This window comes from Denticeps clupeoides, chromosome 2 (genome assembly GCF_900700375.1).
Source record: "Denticeps clupeoides chromosome 2, fDenClu1.1, whole genome shotgun sequence".
In the NCBI taxonomy this organism is placed as follows: domain Eukaryota; kingdom Metazoa; phylum Chordata; class Actinopteri; order Clupeiformes; family Denticipitidae; genus Denticeps; species Denticeps clupeoides.
Window position 1 is genome coordinate 22,340,923 of NC_041708.1, and position 20,235 is coordinate 22,361,157.

The 20,235-nt window shown below is 44.1% G+C and overlaps 1 protein-coding gene across 1 annotated transcript; it reads left to right on the forward strand.

Moving 5' to 3' along the window:
• Positions 1-11,506: 11,506 nt before the first annotated feature.
• rmdn1 (regulator of microtubule dynamics 1) lies at positions 11,507-19,548 on the forward strand. The gene is made up of 10 exons (XM_028970494.1): positions 11,507-11,728; positions 12,673-12,784; positions 12,872-12,959; positions 13,816-13,975; positions 14,388-14,477; positions 14,562-14,617; positions 17,496-17,583; positions 18,237-18,267; positions 18,350-18,483; positions 18,856-19,548. The coding sequence occupies exons 1-10, from the start codon at positions 11,615-11,617 to the stop codon at positions 18,898-18,900; spliced, it is 918 nt and encodes a 305-aa protein (XP_028826327.1). The 5' UTR covers positions 11,507-11,614; the 3' UTR covers positions 18,901-19,548.
• The last annotated feature ends 687 nt before the right edge of the window (positions 19,549-20,235 follow it).

A 20,235-nucleotide genomic window follows, 5' to 3' on the forward strand; every position in this document is an offset into this window, starting at 1 on the left:
TTTTACATTTATATTTACATTTACAGCATTTATCAGACGCCCTTGTCCAGAGCGACTTACAATCAGTAGTTACAGGGACAGTCCCCCTCTGGAGCAACTCAGGGTTAAGTGTCTTGCTCAGGGACACAATGGTAGTAAGTGGGATTTGAACCTGGGTCTTCTGGTTCATAGGCGAGTGTGTTAACCACTATGCTACCACCACATAATAGTATGGTGTTATGTACACAGTCACATAAAGGTCATAGGTGTTACTATTATTGAACTAATGGGAGAACGGTATATGTACCATATTTTTATTCGAGCTGTCAACCTTCACTAGTCTCAAGGCTGGAGTTGATTACAATTGTCAATGCACCGAGTATCAATTCATCACAATTGAAATCACAGTTTTTCTACAATCAAATTCTCAAATACATCAATGAGATGAAAGTTAAGGCTTTGTTCACATGGACGTCTCAACCAGGCGTTAAACAGTGACGAATGAACACCAGTGAAACACGGCTACAAAGCGCAGCAAAAACGGATGTCCGTGTGGACGAGGCCGAACTCCTACCCGGAGCGGCGCTGTACTCTGGTCAGGCAGTCACTACCTGCACTTCTCTGTAACCAGAATTGTTATACCGCAACGCCCTGCGATGCCCTGATTTTGAGAATGATTTCAACATCCCTAGTATACATACTTCTGGATTCATGTCATTGAATACTTGCCAGCAGTATTTCATTCAGGACCAGTTCCAGAGTGCAAACAGTAAGACACGCAACACAAACACTGGAAATACTGGAAATCAGTCAGTTGCCATGGCGATGCCTGGCAGCGTTGAACCCGGCACAGCGTATGTGCATCAAATAAGCACATTGTGAGCGTAAGCAGCCATGACATGACACCCGCGTGGTGTAAACAGCGCCGATTTTTTTCCCCACAACTTCCCATTCCAGAAGACAGCAGGCGAGGAAGAGGAATTTCATTCTGTGGGTGTCCGCTGAGCTTCAGCTCAGTGCGGCAGGAACGTTGCATCCGGCCACAAGGAGAAAAGTTTGCACCTCTTAAACAGTGCATGTGTCCTCAGGAAGCAGGACAATTCGAGCAGGACAATTCAACACACAGTGGAGCTCTTCACATGCAGCTGTCCCGTCCACACCCCAAAACCCGTGGCATGCAAAATGTCTCTTACTGGTGAATACTGGATTGAATGCAGGATTTACGTGGTAGTAGTGGGTAACCCACTCGCCTATGAACCAGAAGACCCGGGTTCGAATCCCACTTACTACCATTGTGTCCCTGAGCAAGACACTTAACCCTAAGTTGCTCCAGGGGGGGACTGTCCCAGTAACTACTGATTGTAAGTCGCTCTGGATAAGGGCATCTGATAAATGCTGTAAATGTAAATGCATTGTGTTCCTGTACATTCACAATAACAAACATTTCCCACAAGGGCACCTTGCTGTAATGCACATTTTGTTTCTAATAATTAGAATTTTTTTTTCTTTTATGGGTTTCTTTTATGGGTTTTTTATGTCCAGTCGCGCTGTATTAAACAACTGAAGCGCGCCACCTAAACCATCATCCTGGAAGTGCGTTTCACTGCAGCTTGTCCTGAAATGTACCTGACCAGGACGTTTATTATGGCATCCTTTTAAAAAACACATCATCATGAAAAATTTCGTATATCACACAGCCTCACACTAACTACACTTGCAGTGCAATGCATAATATGTGAAGTTATGGGCAGTGTACCTTTACAGAGAGATGCAGTGATGGAGACCCGGTCTGGTTGCCTGATAAAAGGGACCAGCAAGAACGTCCAGTGCATCAGGGACACAGTTGCAGCAAGAGGGCTGAAAACAGGCATGCTTCCACAGACCACAGGGGCATGTGCCTAAGCGTCACAACATCACAACACCATCACCCTTTTAACCATCACCCTTGGTGAGCAGTGGGCAGCCATGACAGGCGCCCGGGGAGCAGTGCGTGGGGACGGTGCTTTGCTCAGTGGCACCTTGGCGGTTCAAGATTCGAACTGGCAACCTTCTGATTATGGGGACACAATTAACCGCTAGGCCCCTCATGCACAGGGGACATCAGTGGACATCAGTGGACGTGACCACACCCACTTTCATTCCAACGTCCTGATGAACTTACGACCTGTAACCCTGATGTCAGCCGTGCAAAGTGAAGTTCTCCCCTGGCTGGACACACGTTAACAAATGAAATCATCACTGTTAAAGTGTCTGACAGATAATGATGGATGGAGGACCGGCGTCCGTACAGGACGGAACGAATCGCGCTTTCTCCGGAGATTTCGCTGTGCTTTTGTCCTGCTGAGCCGCATCGATTGTTTTTCTGCACATAGTAACTGCCCATCATACCAAAAGCCTTCATAAATCTTTTATCATCTTGTTTTTTAAAATTGTTGTTTCTCAGTATGTAGCTGTAGTCCTCCGTGGGGAATTCGGGTGTTTGCCGAAATATTGCCTCTCTGATGCTCTAACACCAGTCTGATATAAAAAACTAATGAAGGGGGTTTCGGAGTCTTATTTCACACTCGCTCCCTGGAGGAAAGACAGGCATTTTTTGTTTTTTTTCCCGGCTTGATCTCCGTCTTGCTGTGGTGTTTAAAGCGGGATTAAGGAGCAGCTACGGCTGTGCTGAGGCCAATGGGGACGAAAACAAAACCTCCCTGACCCGAGTACTACCGCTGCTTATATCAGGAGTCGACATCACATCCTGTGTCCTTTCCTTGACCTTGATATTATTGCTTTTGACCTTTATTGAACCAGGAATATATGAAGTAAAGGCAGGAGTAAAGGCAGGGTATGTGTCCTGCCCAAAGTGCGCACACGTCTTATTTAATTATTATTAAAAAAATTGTTATTTCTACATCGTATTTCATGCTGCAAAAGCTGTGACGGACACTTCCAGTGTTGGACAGAGAAACTGTAGATAAACTCACCAATGGCAGCAGAAAAGCCATAGCTGCAGTGATTTTTATAGGATGGTCTTCTGGCTGCTGTGTGTGGACCAGCGATGAACTCTCCCCCCCCCCCCCCCCCCCACACACACACACACACACACACACACACACACACACACACACACACACAGAAGTAGAGAACGTCCAGAGTGACTTTTGTGCCATCTGCAGACGTCAAAGTCTGGCGGTGAGGTGATAAATGCTCCTTCATCTACTGCTGGCTACAAGCATTCATCTGCAGAAGTATGTGTACAAACACACACACACAAACACACACACAGAGTGGGAAAATAACCTGGATGGATTTTGTGTTGGGTTGTAGAAGCTGATGCACACTCCTGTCCTCAGGTTTACGTTGTTGTGTATGTTGTGAAGTCACCCAGCTTTTTTTTAAGTACAGATAGCTTGAATAATGTACAATAATTATTATTTATTACAACTATCCCTAATCTGAGAAAATACATTTCCATTTACAAATCAGTTGTTGCTAAGCAACATCAGTCAGGTAAGTATAGCAGATGCCTGTCACTTTACATTATGAGCAATTAAAGGAGGTAATTAAGGGGAAGAGGTTTGGAAATGACTGAGCAACAATAATGTTTATATTCATTTCTGACAAGGCCATTTCACATTCTGATCAGCCTCAGAAAAAAAACGACTTCGAGTCGGGGCGGCTTGTTTATTCAGACTTCACACAGACTTACGTTTGCGCAGGAGTGCTGATCTGCAAAAGCCAGAGCGTCCCAAACAAAGAAAAAGCCCTGTCTCCGGAGGAAATGGCTTGTACTCAGATATGAGATAGCCCAGATTATAAATGAGGGCATAGGACAGAAGTGACAGCGGGAATTTAGAATAAAGCAACATTTCCTGTCTGGCCGGCGAGCGGCACTGCATTCTACTTTTTATTTAATTTTTTATTATTATTATTTCTATTATCGCCATTTCACTTTTAAGTTCTCTAGTGATCGCTGGGAATGGTCAGATTCGTGCGGTGACCCTTCAACTGTGAAAGTCGAAATAAACCCGAAAAGCCTGCCTTCTCATCTGAGACTAAACCCCTCTAAAAGGGAACGTATTATCATGATCGGCCTGTTCTAAGCTGTTCCACCACAAACGTGCGCTGAGGCATCAACAGCATGCATGTGCCCCCAAGCAGAAAGCTGTACAGAGGTACCCTGTAAACGCCCCGTTCACTTCTCAGGGCGCAGACATGGTTCATCCTCGCAGGGTCTTGTTCCGTGCACGCCGCTAGAACCTCCGTCCCAGAATTGTGGCTGGTGCTCATGATCTCGCTTACATTCATCCTGTGCCTTGGGCACGTTTAGGTTGTTTGGCTGCATATTCAGGGACCCGCTTGTGTGTTGTGCTGCTGTTTTGAGCTTTTTACCCGCTGCCAAGGCGCTGTGTCTGCAGTCAGTAGCTGGAAAACGTCCCATGATCCTCTCTGACTCACCGTTTCCCCGCACATGTCTGAAAAAGACTCCTTTCAAGCCCCCATAAAAAAAGCCCGGAAGGCCTGAAATTCTAGGCTGTTTTAAAACCAGGTAGAAATAATTTTTTTAAATGCCAAATTCATTGGCAATCTCTGGGTTTAATCCCAGGCCAATGAATGGCCGTCTTCATCTGTCTTTTTTAATAAGAACCCCTCGTGTTAAAATGGCAGGTTATTGTAATGTAAATTAAAAAAACACTATTTTTTTTTTTTGATCAACTATTATAACACAGGCCTTGGCAGTGGCCCCGGCAAACTCGTGTGGCTCCGGCCAGATCATTTTCTGCTCCCAACTCGGTCTGTGTAGTGTTGAGTTGTGTGACTGGTGTGACGCCCGGCTCATGACGATCTGCTCGGCGAAGAGCTCCGCCGTCTCTCGCGTAGCTGATAATTTGATCCTCCGCGGAGCGACTACGGCGCCACTGATTAATCTTTCCTAAAGACTCCCAGCCAAACAGGCGCATGCTTCGCTAGGCCATTAATCAATTAATTACAATCAGAGGATTCCTCGCTTGCTTTGTTTAATGGGTGCTCTGCTGAGGGCTGGGAAAACTTAGGGGAATCGCTTTGCATAATTAGCATAATCTGCATGGCGTATCAAAGCTGCGGCCCGCCATTCAGCACCGGGCCCTCGCCGCGTCGGCGTTCTGCCGAGGAGCCTCGTTGGCATGCGGATGCGCCACAGTCTGCTGTTCTGCGAGCGTCTCTTTTTCTGCGCCCTGATCACCGTTTCTATCATAACGCCATTAAATAAAAGATTGGGATCCCAGGCTCTGGCTGCCTGCGAACCATGAATTATTAAAACGTTGTGTAAAGGTTGTGTAAACTGCATGACAAATGCATTGTGCCGCTTGTGCCCTGGAAGAATAATTGCCGAACGTGTAAGTTCTGCCGCTGTAAAGCAACTCATTAGGAGTTGGCTGTGCGGTTAAGAGTGCTGGTCTTCAACCCTCCGCTTTCTGGCAGGGCCTGTAATGAACGCATGAAGGGCGCAGGGTCCGCGTGGAATTATGAACAGGACTCCACTGCCTGATGACAGCGAGAAATATTCTAATGAGTGCGAAGTAGGCTGCTTTCCACATGACATTTAGCTGAGAGCTTTACAGATGATTAAGTGCCTGCTTACAGGAATCGATTGGAAGTGCTGGGTAAACTGGGCAATTGCCCAAGGCTCCAGACCACCAGGGGGTGGTGTTCCCTAAAAATGTATGCATTCATATACGTGGAATATGCACATGATGTGATATTTTGTAATTGAAATGAGTAACTATAGTCAGAAAGAATGTGCCCAAATGGATACTAAAGCTCCCTGTTCTCTTTTATATGTTTGATGCAGGTTTATTATTGGGATTTAGTAGAGCATGATTAAATGATCAAATATAATGATGCAGTACTGTATTAATAAATTCCACTTGTTTTGTGTTAAATACAGTCAATTTGTGATAAATTGGCTTTAAATAAACTTGCAAAATCCTGGATTGTCTGCCTCCAGCTAAAGGCTGGATTTAAATTGATGACTTGATCCTTTGAATTCGTTAGTTTTGCATTTATTAAAACCCAAATACATCACATAAAGCATTTTTGCATTCTGAATGCACATTGAATGTAACCGAAGATAAGGAATATCGGGATCTTTCAGAACTGCAGCCACTGGAATCATTGTGCAATAGGCCGATTTCACATATCTGGGTTCCAGACAACACCGACCCGTGTTGAATTTCGGCCTGCTGTCGTCTCTGTTCTCCCATTCCACTTTTCTGTTTCATCCATCCATCTATCGTTTGAACACTTCCTTCTCTCAACATTTCTTAATTTGATTCGGTGCATTCACTTGCTACTCATTTGCAGTGTACCCCACTTCGCTGAACGAACCTACGCCCTCTAAAGACTGTGGAAAGGAACACTGCAAAAGGAATGAAAGGAGGAGGAAAATGGGATTTTAAATTAATTCATCTGCCAAAAAAGGCCCGAGTCACATCTTAAAAGTTCAAAGAGACATGCTACAGAAACTATCAATATGTAAATCGTGGTGAAACGGTCCGATAAAAGCTGAAGAGGACAGATGGACCTGTCTACTGCCTCTCCGTCGGTGTTCTAAGCCCCCGCGAGTGTCCAAACAACACCAACTACTTTATGAGGCTTTTCGACAAACTTCCGGGGCCCTCAAGTGGTTCTGAAGGTGCTCTGATATTAATTCGCTATAGACCGTGTTCCTCTGTGAGGAAGCGGCATCTCCGCGGCGCTGCCTGCATGTTAATACTTACAGACAACCCCCAACACCACGACGGTGTTCTGGAGCTCTAGACCTCTAAAGCTCCATGGGACACTTTAATTAAAATGTGAAGGTGTCCCACTTACACTTTATCAAGTGCCACCCACTTTATCACATCTCTAATCACATTTATCACATCCCACCCACTTCCTCCAATCAGGGTGCATAGACATACTAGCAAAGCACTGGCAAGAAAAATTCAAAGTGTCAAAATTAACACATTTGTCACTTAGATTCATTAAAAATATTAATCTCATTAAAATAAACAAACAGCATTAAACTACATTTTGTTAACTGTACAGGAAGCAAAATGTGTGATAAATGGATTTGATTGACAGCCATAATTGTTATCCACTACATCTCTACTTTAGAGGGCCAGATTTCACAAATTCTTTAAATAAATTTAGGGAACAACTCGTAAATTGTATTCTTTTGCATGCACTCCAAGGGTGTGGCTTCAAATCCAAGCCAGGATCCACGTTAACATGGTTGTCCTCAGGGTTCTCCGGTGCTCACAAGGTAGACTGGCGACACTATGTAGGATGGTGGCACCTTGGAGTGACACTGTGACATGGCGGTGACCCCACGGAGCAGGAGTTAATAATAAGGTGAAGTGAATGTGGTCTTGGTAGGCTTGGGAAGGATTCATCTGTGAGCTCTCCGCAGGGTGGCGGCTGCAGATGGTAAATCCTGTCTGGTGAAATGTCGCCGTGGGACTCAGATGCATCAGATGGCGCTGGTGAGGCTCCTCTTTGCACTTAAACACGTCCAATTCCAGCCCGCAGCGGCTGTCATCTCATTTATATTGGAACACGTGTAGCGCCGCTCCAGAATCAGAAATGGCAATCAGAGGATGAGTGACCCTGCAGAAAGAATAGCATTACAGGCGCCTGATCGATGCCTCGGGATGCTCGCGCAGCACAAAATTGCACTCTTTGATTCAGACCCCGTGTCGGACCAAACAAACCCCCCCATTTTATGCTCCGAAGCAAACCTCACAAGTGAAAAAATGCATTCGGCCCACTCTAATCCCAGCGCCTGGAACTGACACCTGATTGAACATTTCAAAGCTGAGCACGGATTTTAAGTGGCGCTATTGTAGAGTGCTAACGGCCTTCCTCTGTAACACTTAAAACCTTTTTTTTTTTTTATTATTAACCAACGGCAAACGTTAAGCAAAATACTACACATTGCCATTGCTTTTTTATGCACTGATGTAATGTACATGCATTCAGCAGGGTTCCATGCAGTGAATTATGGATCAACGATGCATTTGAAGGAGTTTCATTCTTATATTGGGATGCAAGCAGTCTTCATATTCATCCGCTGAACAAATTGGTCGCTGAATTAACCTGATCAGCACTTGGCCCCTTTTTTGAATGGACATACCCAAAATGAAACGGAATATCTCCACATAAGTTAAATTTTTTTTTATTCTAAATCATAACGCTCTAGAAATTAGTGTAGGAACCAGCACATAGGTCAACTGGGTGAGAGAAAATCAAGATGGAACACTGATTTAGTACTAAATCCCAATAATAAACCTGCATCAAACATGTTGCTATAAAAGAGAACAGGGAGCTTTAGTAAAGACATTTCCCACCTATCCATTTGGGCACGTTTTTTCTGACTATAGTTATTCATTTCAACTAATTACAAAATATCACATCATGTCAAAGTCAAAGTCAGTTTTATTGTCAATTCTGCCACATGTACAGGACATACAGAGAATTGAAATTGCGTTACTCTCAGACCCATGGTGCATACAAGTAACATTAAATACAAACAGTAACATTAAATAAAAATAGGCATAATATATAAAAACACAATATACAAATAAGGGCACATGGTGGAGAGTGCAAACCACGTAAACAGTGTGAACAATGTAGTGCAACAGAGCTTGTAAAGTGTAAAAAGTGTCAGAGCAGTCTTGAAACTGACTGAGTAGTGTGAGGTAGAAAAGTTTGTGGGTCAGAAGAGGGGAGTGGGGGCAGAGCCGGGAGAGAGTTAAGCTTCCTGACAGCCTGATGGGTGAAGCTGTCCATCAGTCTGCTGGTCCTGGCCTGGAGACTCCGCAGTCTCCTCCCTGATGGCAGCAGGCTGAAGAAGGTTTGCATTGGGTGGGTGGGATCGGCTGCTATGCAGAGGGCTTTTTTGGTGAGGCATGTGCTGTAGATGTCTTGGAGGGAGGGGAGAGGGACACCGATGATTCTGACTATGCGTTGGAGAGTTTTATGGCAGGACGCATTGCAGGCTCCAAACCACACAGTGATGCAGCTAGACAGGATGCTCTCGATGGTTCCTCGGTAGAATGTGTACATGATGGGGGTAGGTGCTCTTGTTCTTCTAAGTTTGCGGAGGAAGTAAAGACGCTGCTGTGCTTTCTTGGCCAGTGCAGTGGTGTTATTTGTCCAGGAGAGATCCTCAGTGATGTGCACACCCAGGAACTTGGTGCTGCTCACTCTCTCCACAGATGCACCGTTGATGGTCAGAGGAGCATGCTGAGTATTTCGTCTCCTGAAGTCAACAACAATCTCTTTCGTCTTCTCTACATTCAGAGAGAGATTGTTGTCTCCGCACCACGTGGCCAGGCGGCTCACCTCGCTTCTGTAGTTGGACTCATCCCTGTTATTAATGAGTCCCACCACAGTCGTGTCATCCGCAAACTTCATGAAGAGGTTGGTGCAGTGTGACGGAGTGCAGTCGTGGGTCAGCAAAGTGAAGAGAAGGGGGCTCAGCACACACCCCTGAGGAGCCCCCATGTTTAGAATGATGGTGCTGGATGTGTCACTGCCAACCCGTACTCCTGTGAGGAAGTCCAACAGCCAGTTACAGTGAGGTGTTGAGCCCCAGCTGGATCAGTTTTTGTGTGAGCTGTTGTGGGATTATAGTGTTAAATGCTGAACTGAAGTCTATGAACAGCATTCGGACATATGAGTCTTTTTTGTCCAGATGTGTGAGTGCTGAGTGGAGTGCAGTGGAGATGTGCATATTCCACGTATATTTATAATAAATATTTTATAAGAATGATTGATTATAAATGAGAAAAATAATAACAATAATACTAAAAGTAGTATGAAATTAAACTATTCCAGTAATTAATGAAGTATATCTACATTATTGTGTGTCATGCCATCATGCCACTTTCTGCAGTGTCCGGGTGTGCTTGACAGAGAGGTGGGGGAAGGAAATACATTGAGTAAAATGTATTAATTCAGTAGCAATTTCGATTTGGTTACTAGTTTGAAGTAAACAATACTGTATACTGTACTCAGGAATTCCACATAGAACAGAAAGACACATTTACTGGGTTTGTAAACTCGCTTTTTGCCACACGATCAAAGTTCAGCGATGTTCTGTCTTACTTACGTAATTCTGCACAACACGAGTGGGAATATCTCTCGATGGCATTCATCGATTTGAATGGTTCACGCCTCGTTTGAATTGGCTGGGCCTGTAAAATCGCATAACATCTGACCACAACGTGCGAAATGGCATATGTAGGTACATGAAGGCTTTCGCTCTTTTTGGGTGGCTCTTGGCGACTGGCAGGGGTCTGGTTTGTAGACTTTGTATCGGGCTGCTGGATCATTTTTTATTTAGTCACTGTCGGACAGTTCCTAAATTATAATGACCATATTGCTCAGGATGTGTTATTAAAAGTATATATACATCATTGAAATATCTTGTTTTTATGTTACCATTGACCTTGCAGCCGTGTGGCCCGAATTGCTTTAGATATATTTGCTCTATTCAATCATTGTATGACAGGAATAAGCAAATGAAGGCTGTTCTTCTTATCTGTGTTGCTTCTACACGTGACACACGTGCTTTGCGCTGCCCTTCCGCAGTAAACCTCTGCATTCGTCCGGCAGGCGACCTCCGCCCTGGCAGGCCTGTCAGGCTTCATGTGGAGGAAGGGGAACGCCGGGCCCTTTACGCTCGCATGGCTTCTCTATATTCATTACGACGGCGCTGCTAATTTTCTCTGATTGTTCAAATGCCTGCAGTTAATCTTTCTATTATTCCCCTCACTGGATGTTTGAACTGCAGTTATCAAAGAGCGCACCTCCACAATTCACACTCGGCCTCTAAATGACAATTAACCTTTTCACGATAACGTGTGCAAGCGACACGGCATTAGTCTGCTCGTCCAGGGCAGATGGACATCTGCTCCCACAACCTGCAAATGGCCACATAATGAATGAGGTTATGGTGTGTCCAAAATGCACCGACCAAACACGAGTACTATACATTTCCGATGAGGCGTCTGCCAGGCGTGATGCCCTCGTCCTGGAGCGGCCATTTAAAGCTGAGGTCTGCTGGCGCCACCTAGTGGCCGCGACCTGCATCCACGTAATATTTTCACTCATTTGTTAGGCCAATAAAGAGGTGAGCGTGAACAAAAGTAACAGCTATACATTAAAGGCGTTTGCAAACGTGTACCAAATGTAATCTGCACTAATAGGTGACAGAATTAATTTGCTTGAAAATAAAGGTATGGCCATATCTGAAGAAAAATAAAAAATGTCACGTTTCCGGAATGTTCACTAACAAGGCGTTTGTTTCTATCCGGGCATTATTTGTGAAACTCATTTTACCGGCTTTTAAACCGTTTTACATGCTCGTGTGTGATTTCTTTACAGGGTGATAATTAGTTAGTTCGCGACGTTAATTAGTTACACTTGGGTTCGTGTAAACGTCGCAACCACGAAGGTTTAAGGTCATTTCAGGTGGTGCCGCTTTTTAAAGCGTCCCCCCCGCACCTGCGTACTAAAAAGATCCGTTCCGCCTTGTGGATCCTGGGCAGTCCTTCGACGCTGCTGTACTTGAAGTCAGACTACTCCCCCCTCCCTCAGTCGACGACCGCTGTCATCCATGGCGGGCACGGCTCTACTGCGAGCCTTTAACCGGACCCTGGCACCGCTCGGTCGACCCGTCCGGTCCACGGGGCTACGCCGCTGCTCCAGTTCCCACGCAAGGACGCCTGCTGTAAGTGAGGAACCGTGACGTGGTCCCCAAAGCGCAAATATTCATCGGTATTGTGTTTAAAGCGCCTTATCTTGCGTATGTGTGCGAATTTATTGCCCCGTATATACAGCCCCTGTATGTGCTGTTGTGGCCGAAAGGTCCCATTTTGGAGAATTGTGCAATCTGCTCTTCATCCTGAGACGCCGAGCTGCTCAGAAATCCGCTTGGATATGTCCCTTCTAATTATTCCACTGCTGCTTTTGCCGGGTGGATTCCAATAGTCACCTAAAATATTTTACCAACTGATTCAAAGCAACTTTTTATGGCTTATTTTCACACCTTATTAACTTTTTGCAGTGTAAAATTTCCACAACATTTCTAGCATTTGGCAGACGCCGTTATCCAGAGAGACGTACACCAATGCTTTAAAATATCCCTCACTTACATATATAAAGAGAGTTTACGTAAGAACTTTTTTTTTTTTTTTTTTTAAGTCCAAATCTGATCTGAACAGGAATGTTTTTATGCTGCGGTGTTCTGTATGTGTCCTGTCCTGGTTTTGTTGGGGTGTTCGGGACGTGTGGGGAATCCGGGATCCCTGCCCGGAAGCTCCTTTGGCTCGGCCCCATGATTTCGAGTTGCCTCTGACTGTCGGGGTCACTGTCGGTTAGGAGGACAGCGCTGGCAGAGACCCTTATTTTTTATTTATTCCGACCAACAGGGATAAGATAGTGTTCCTCCCGGACCAGTGGTGGAATAGAAAACAGTCGAGACTAAAGAGCGATACGAATTCGAGTTGGTTGAGCATTAACAGCAAAGCAGTACGGACAGTACAGATCCACAGCTTGGGCAACCGGATAGTCATGGTGTTCCATAAAACCTGAGAGGGACACGTTTGTAAGGGAAATGAGACACGTTGTCCCATAACTGCATTTAATCATCTCAGAATGTGTGTGTGTTGTTAGTTTTTTTTTCTTCAGGTTCACCGAGGCGCAGTACTGTTTACTGTTCCCACCCTGACGTATGTGGGTTATCAAGTTTACCGCAGTGCGAGCATGGTCCACGCACTGGACAAAGGTAAAACGCGCTAAAATAGTCCCAATGAGGACCGGAGTGGAGTTTTGAGCATGAATGCATGAAGTGATCTGAGCCCCTGTGTTCTAGCGGAGGAGGTTCTAGAGCAGGCCGACTACCTGTACGGCAGCGGGGAGACGGAGAGGCTTTACCAGCTACTGCTGCAGCACAGAAACAGGTACGGTTTAACCTGGAGTGTAGGAATGGACAGAGCACTCTTACACAGGCAAATATATGCACTCAACGTCATATGTACGTGCAGGAATGTGTAAGGTCCACATAATGCATAAAATAATGCTCATGATAATATTCTGCTATACATTTTCATATTAGTAGTTAATTATTAGTAACGAGGTCAATTTCTCTGTCATGACCCTTTTTAGAGTAAACTGTTGGGGACGTGTGTGTCTGTGTGAAGTGTGCAGGGGGGTCACGGGCACATCGTTTTTTTTTTTTTTTTTTTTTTGTTTTTTTATGACTTTTTTTTCATATTGTTTACATCATGCAATTTGTGTAATGCCACTTTATATAAATAATCATATTTTTGTCCTCTCATAAATGTTTTTATTTCAAGATAGTTTGCGCATAAGACTCCTAAGGCTGTCCAATGATATCACAGCAGTATAACGCTGCTACTTTCAGAGTTTTGGTCGTTAAGTTAATTGTTTTTGGATTTATAGCTTTGAAATGATTGACAGTTTGTCTTCATTGGACATTTGACCGAAATTGACACTTTGGTTCTAACCACTCTGGGTCTGTGTGAATGCCGTAAATGTAAATGTAAATGTGTGTGCTTGAATGGTTGAGTTTGTTATTGCTGAGAGGAATTAAAAAGCCCCCATTCATTCTCCCCAATGTCGATCAAGTGTATCACCATGGCGACGGGTGCATCTCGTCTGGGAAGAGGTCTCCACATTCAGCTGCCCAAAAGTCCAGGACGCTCAGTAGAGCCCAAAATAATTAGCTCAGGGGCTACTGCCTTTCAGTCATTCACAAACACACACACATTCAATCTCTGTTTCTGCCAACTTCAGTGAAGACGCAGAGTTTCTCTGGAGGTTGGCACGAGCGTCACGGGACCTGGCACTCCTGGAGAACATCAGCGCCCAGCAGAAGAAGAGCCTGACCTACGAGGCGCTGGAGTTTGCGAAGCGGGCGCTGGAGAAGAACGAGGCCTGCTTCGCCGCCCACAAAGTATCACACAAGCTCACACACTGCTGACATGTGCTTCCATTATGTCTGATGATCAAAAACAATAAAACGTCCCTTAGAATAATTGAACACCAGGATCATGTACTTTGCTGGGGACTCCCAGAAATATGAAAAGGGTAAATTTGAACAAAAAAAAAAAAACTATATCCCATATTCATTAAACCTACAATGAAGTATTTTGTTTGTTATTGGTGATGGCTCATGAAAATGAGAAATTCGACATCTCTTAGCTAAAAATCCAGTGGTTTTGAGACTATTTTGGTGAGTGAGTGAATAATAAATCAAAGGTGGACAACACTAATGTATTTACTTAATAATCAATTAAAATGTCTTTTGTTTTTGTATGCTTTCTTTAAGTAGCTCTAATTTGATGATTATTTGTTGTCTGCTGCAGTGGTACGCCGTGTGTCTGAGCGATGTCGGGGAATACGAAGGAACCAAAGTGAAAATCGGGAATTCTTACATCATCAGGCAGCATCTGGAGGTAAGACCAGCCATTCCAGAGGCCACATAAGGTTCAAGAACCTGACGCTTGCTCTCTGTCACTCTCTCTCTCTGTCACCTTCAGAGGGCAGTTGAGCTCAACCCCAAAGATGCAACATCCATCCACATCCTGGGCTACTGGTGAGATCTCACACACATGTACAAACACGCAGCTCACATGGCCATTCTGTAAGGAACACTGTAATCAGGTACAGTATCTGATCACAATGTTCCTCACAGGACGTCCGTGTGAGGGCTGATAGCATTCAGGCGCCACGCTGCCACCGATGTGGCTAGGAAGAAAGTAAATAGATGATAATCAGATTCGCCCACCGATCTGACTAGATCTGAGAGGCATAGATTTTGCTGTCAACCAGCCCCAGAAGCAAATGAGCCAATCAGAAACAGAGGGCGGGCCTTTGGTCTTGGCCAAACAGATTGACACAGATCCAGCACTCGCTTCACGTCCAAATATGTTTTGTGTTTCCCATACTGGCAACGCAAACCGTAAGTCATGGACTGCACATTTATGAAGCCAGGGGAGGAAACAAAGTTGTCGATAAAGGCTGGCGTCAAAACCTCCGGCATCCAGGGGTGTGCTTCTGTGCACAAGGAGGCTGCTATATGAAACTAGCCGAAAAAAGGTTGTTGTATAATAAAAAGGTTGTCACGACACGAATTAGACCATTGTCAGCAGTCCAAGACACTAGTGTTGTTTTAGTCAACAAGGTTTATGACTAAAAAGCCTGCTAAAAAAATAAAGGGAACACAAAAATAAGACATCCTAGATATGAATGAATTAAAAATTCTTATTAAATACTTAATGTAGTTACATAGTTGAATGTGCTGACAACAAGATTTATTGATGAAAATCAAATTTATCAATGTTGAATCACAGTCTAACTTAAAGTGGAAAAACACACTACAGGCTGAGCCAACTTTGGTGTAATGTCCTTAAAACAAGTCAAAATGAGGCTCAGTAGTGTGTGTGGCCTCCACGTGCCTGTATGACCTCCCTGCAATGCTTGGCCATGCTCATGATGAGGTGGTGGATGGTCTCCTGAGAGATCTCCTCCCGGAGACTAAAGCAGACGTGATGTCCCAGATGTGCTCAGATTTATTCAGGTCTGGGGAACAAGCGGGCCAGTCCATAGCATCCATGCCTTCATCTTGCAGGAACTGCTGACACTCCGGCCACACAAGCTCAGTAGTTACAGGGATGGTCCCCCCTGGAGACACTCAGGGCTAAGTGTCTTGCTCAGGGACACAGTGGTAGTAAGTGGGATTTGAACCTGGGTCTTCTGGTTCATAGGCGAGTGTGTTACCCACTAGGCTACTACCACCATTTTGTGGTGGTTTCCTAATGTCTTGCATTAGGAGGAAGCAGGGCCAACTGCACCAGCATCTCACAAAGGGTCTGAAGATCTCATCTCAGTACCTAATGGCAGTCAGGCTACCCCCCACCATGCCGTTCCAATCCATTACTGTTGCAGGCAGCAGAACGTTCTCCACGGCATCTCTAGACTCTGTCATGTCTGTCACATGTGCACAGTGTGAACCTGCTTTCATCTGTCAAAAGCAAAGGGCGCCAGTGGCAAATTTGACAATCTTTGTGTTCTCTGTCAAACGGCAAACGTGCTGCATGCTGTAAACACAACCCCCACCTATGGACGTTGGGCTCTCATACCACCCTCATGGAGTCTGTTTCTAACTGAGCAGACACATGCACATTTGTGGCCTGCTGGAGGTTGTATTGCAGGGCTCTGGCAGTGCTCCTCCTGTTCCTCCTTGCACAAAGGCAGAGGTCCTTCTGCTGGGTTGTTGCCCTCCTACGGCCTCCTCCACGTCTCCTGATGCACTGGCCTGTCTCCTGGTAGCGACTCCATGCTCTGGACACTATGCTGACACACAGCAAACCTTTTTGCTTGCATTGATGTGCCATCTTGGATGAGCTGCACTACCTGAGCCACTTGTCTGGATTGTAGACTTCGTCTCATGCTACAACTAGATTGAAAGCAGCGGCAGCATTCAAAAGTGACTCAAACATCAGTCAGAAAGCATAGGAACAGAGAAGTGGTCTGTGGTCAGTTTAATTTCACAGACGTGTAATTGACAATCAGATTGACAAAGTTCTGTGGATGCAGAATGAAACATCTCTACATTTAAAGAAAGAAAGTCCAGTTGCCATGACTCAACTTTCAGACAAATTCACCTGGATGACTGAGACTCTTCACAGATATAACAAAATATGTCATATAAGATTGTTGAGGAAAAATGAGACCAAATGTGGTTTACAAAATAAAAACTATGATAAAATGTCTCTTTAGTATCATTCATTGACTCAACGATTTTTCCTTTCATTTAATTGCGTTATGCAGGATTTCTGTTTCCTGTATCTCCATTCCGGTCGCACAGATGACTTCTTCAATATGCGTTTGTGGCTTTAATTACATTTCATGTTTTAATTATGAAGAAAACATTGTTTTTGTCTGTACTAGGTACTTGTACTATATTGACTTGGTTAAATAAATTGCATTACTAAAACTAGACTAAAATACAATTTTCATTGACTAAAATAGTCATGATAATTCTGACTAGTCGACTAAAACTTGACTAGACTGAAATGAGTCTGGATGTGACTAAGACTAATAAAAACTTTGTGACACAAATACTGGACTAAAATTAAGGCAAAAACAACTACACAAGCAATGCAACACACCTCACAGCAGAGATTCCACCCTAAATGACCAATCACGTCCCCCTCAGTGACTCGCACACATCTGTCCTTCTTGAGGCAGCATGCCAGCTATCTTGCCACAATTTAAAAAAACATCTAAAGAAAAGTTTGTTTAGCTTCTTAAAGAATGTCGTGTTGTCACTTCTTATTGATGACACAGACAAAAGTATGAATCAAATTTAAACAAAAATTTTGTTTTGATTTTTACTATCAGCCCCAATTATACAGGTAGATCATGCTCATTATGGTAATGTAATGGTTCCTGGGTTCTGTTCCTTTCAGGTGTTTTGCATTCGCAGAGTTGCCGTGGTACCAGCACAAGGTCGCAGCCATGATCTTTGCCTCTCCGCCCACAGCCACCTACGAGGAGGTGAGTTCTGTAATGTTTAGGATTTATATCATCTGGACCCATAACTCAACCTTCATGACCAGGCTAATTGTTATTGCTGTAGATTAAACCAGGACCCTGTTCCACTTGGTGGGCAGATTCATAAAATCAACAACAAAAAACAACAAAATGGGTTAAAATATTTATCTGGAAGGAAACAGTAGATGATAAATCATTAAGAAAACCATCAACAAAACAATGAATCAGCTGTCAATCCAAAAGTCTCAAACATGGACATCAGCGGTACTCTGGTGAGCACATTTTGGGAAACCTTGTAATTGTAGTCAAAAGTACAAATACAACACACATTAAATATTTGGGGGGGGACATCTAGTTTTGTCTTTTTTTTTAATCTTATTAGAAAATTAAATGCTTTTTTACATTTGGCGATGAGTGGAGGTGATCTTTAAAATGAACTCCCATGATGCCTGAAGGCAGCTATGAATTGATTCATGATGAAATTTTCCTACTGGAGAAGAGTTTGAGACTCCAGCCAGCAGATGCTGCATGAATGCATATTTGATTGCAGTGGGACGTTCTTAAGACTGATGTTGAGCTCCTGGGGCAGGACTGGAGGCTGCTTTCCACTCATTTCAGGAAGAAATTTTAAAATGTGTGTAAATGTTTCTCCTCAGGCCCTGGCATTTTTCCTGCAGGCAGAGCATGGTAAGGTACACGCCCACAATTTAGTCCATGCTCTGTCCACTATTTGCTCCTCTCACCCCATCCTCATTCATTTTGAACACAGTGGACCCCAACTTCTACAGTAAGAACCTGCTGATGCTGGGGAAGACCTACCTGATGCTGAAGGATCATGGGAATGCAGCAACATGGCTCTGCAAAGCACGAGATTACCCCGCCCATAATGCAGAAGACAAACAAGTACAGTTCTGACTCATATTTTTCAAATAAGTTCTAAAATCTACCTGGTTGGACCTCGTTTTAATTCTCCTAAGTGCCAGGAGGTTCTTCTGGAAAAAGTGATTGTCACAGCGAAATGTGTCCTCTGCTTTTGACCATCCTTGGTGAGCAGTGGGCAGCCATGACAGGCGCCCAGGGAGCAGTGTGTGGGGACGGTGCTTTGCTCAGTGGCATCTCAGTAGTTTGGGATTCGAACCTGCAACCTTCTGATTACGGGGCCGCTTCCTTACCTTCTAGGCCACCACTGCCCCTATGATTATTTAACTAATAAATTGGCGCTAGTTCCCCTTATTTATCATTAATAAAACACACATGATGGTGTGTCTCCCACAGGTGCATGAGGAGGCGGTGGCTCTGCTGAAGAAACTCAAAGTATGATTGGAGGATCTCAGATGGATTCGTCTTTCTTCGACTGCTCCTGTCTGACTTGAACGCACAATTGACCAGGCAAAACTCAGATGGGCACCAAGAAGCACCGTTACCTTCACCCCCGGTGTGTGGGTTATATCATCTTTTTAACATTCATTTATATATCCATCATTCATTTTTAACGACTACTGATTGTTTTACAGCTCTTGTGCATTTACTTGTTATTTTAACATGAATAAAGTTGTAATTTAAGTATGTGAATTATAATAATGTTGTCCGGTTCCAGTTCCATATCACTGATGTGTCCTCTGCTTCCTTTTCTAATCCCAGAGGTGGGGAGGATGAACTAATAAAAATGTATATCAACATTTATTAAGCACCAGACCAAATGCGTTTAAATATAACTTTGCTTGATTATATTCTGTATTCATCAGCAAGGTACAGGGCTGTTTCTCACAAAGTGATCAGCACATCATCAGATTTTTGCAAATTTTTTTGCAAGATTTATCCAAATAGATAGATTTAATTCTTTGGAACTCACACCTATGGACAAGTCAGTGTGCAATCACCCTAGTGTAAATGCCTGTAGATCAGCAATTCTCACTCTTCCACTTTTGACTGTATGCGATGCTTCAAAATAAAAGTTCCAAATGGAAAGACAGAATGATTTGTGCACTACTCACAAAAAGTTAGGGGTATTTTGAGAGAATGTCATATACAGTTTCACTTCAGACATTTTTGGGATAGGGAGGCAATTGTATTGGGGTGATAGACACCCATGTAATGGTCTCATTGTGTACAGGTGTGCCTATGAGGGCCAATACCAAGAGACAACCTTTCTCAATATAGCATCAATTTCAACATTCTATGGGTATAAAAAGGTGGTATTGTCTGTAAGTCATTCCACTTTCAAACAGCCATGAACACACAACATCACTTAACAGATGAGCAGCATCACCTGGACATGGTGCTCCTTTGGGTTGGTGGCAGGCAGTCAGATGTTGCTTGTGAACTTGGTGTGTCTCAAACTGTCATCAGTAGACTTGCATCAAGACACAGAACTACTGGCAGAGTTCATGACAGACCCAGGAGCACCACAAGTGACAGTCCACAATGATGACCAGGACCTGCACTCAGATATTGTTATTCAACTGCCACACAGGTACAGGCCCATTTACAAGATGCAAGGGTTTCCAGACAAACCATTCACAACCGACTCCACCACTTTGGCTTGAATGCCAGACAGGTGACTCCACTGATACCAAGACACCGCCGTGAATGTTTGCAGTGATCATGTGACCTGGACAATGTGGCAGTGGTCTACCGTCCTGCTCACTGATGAGT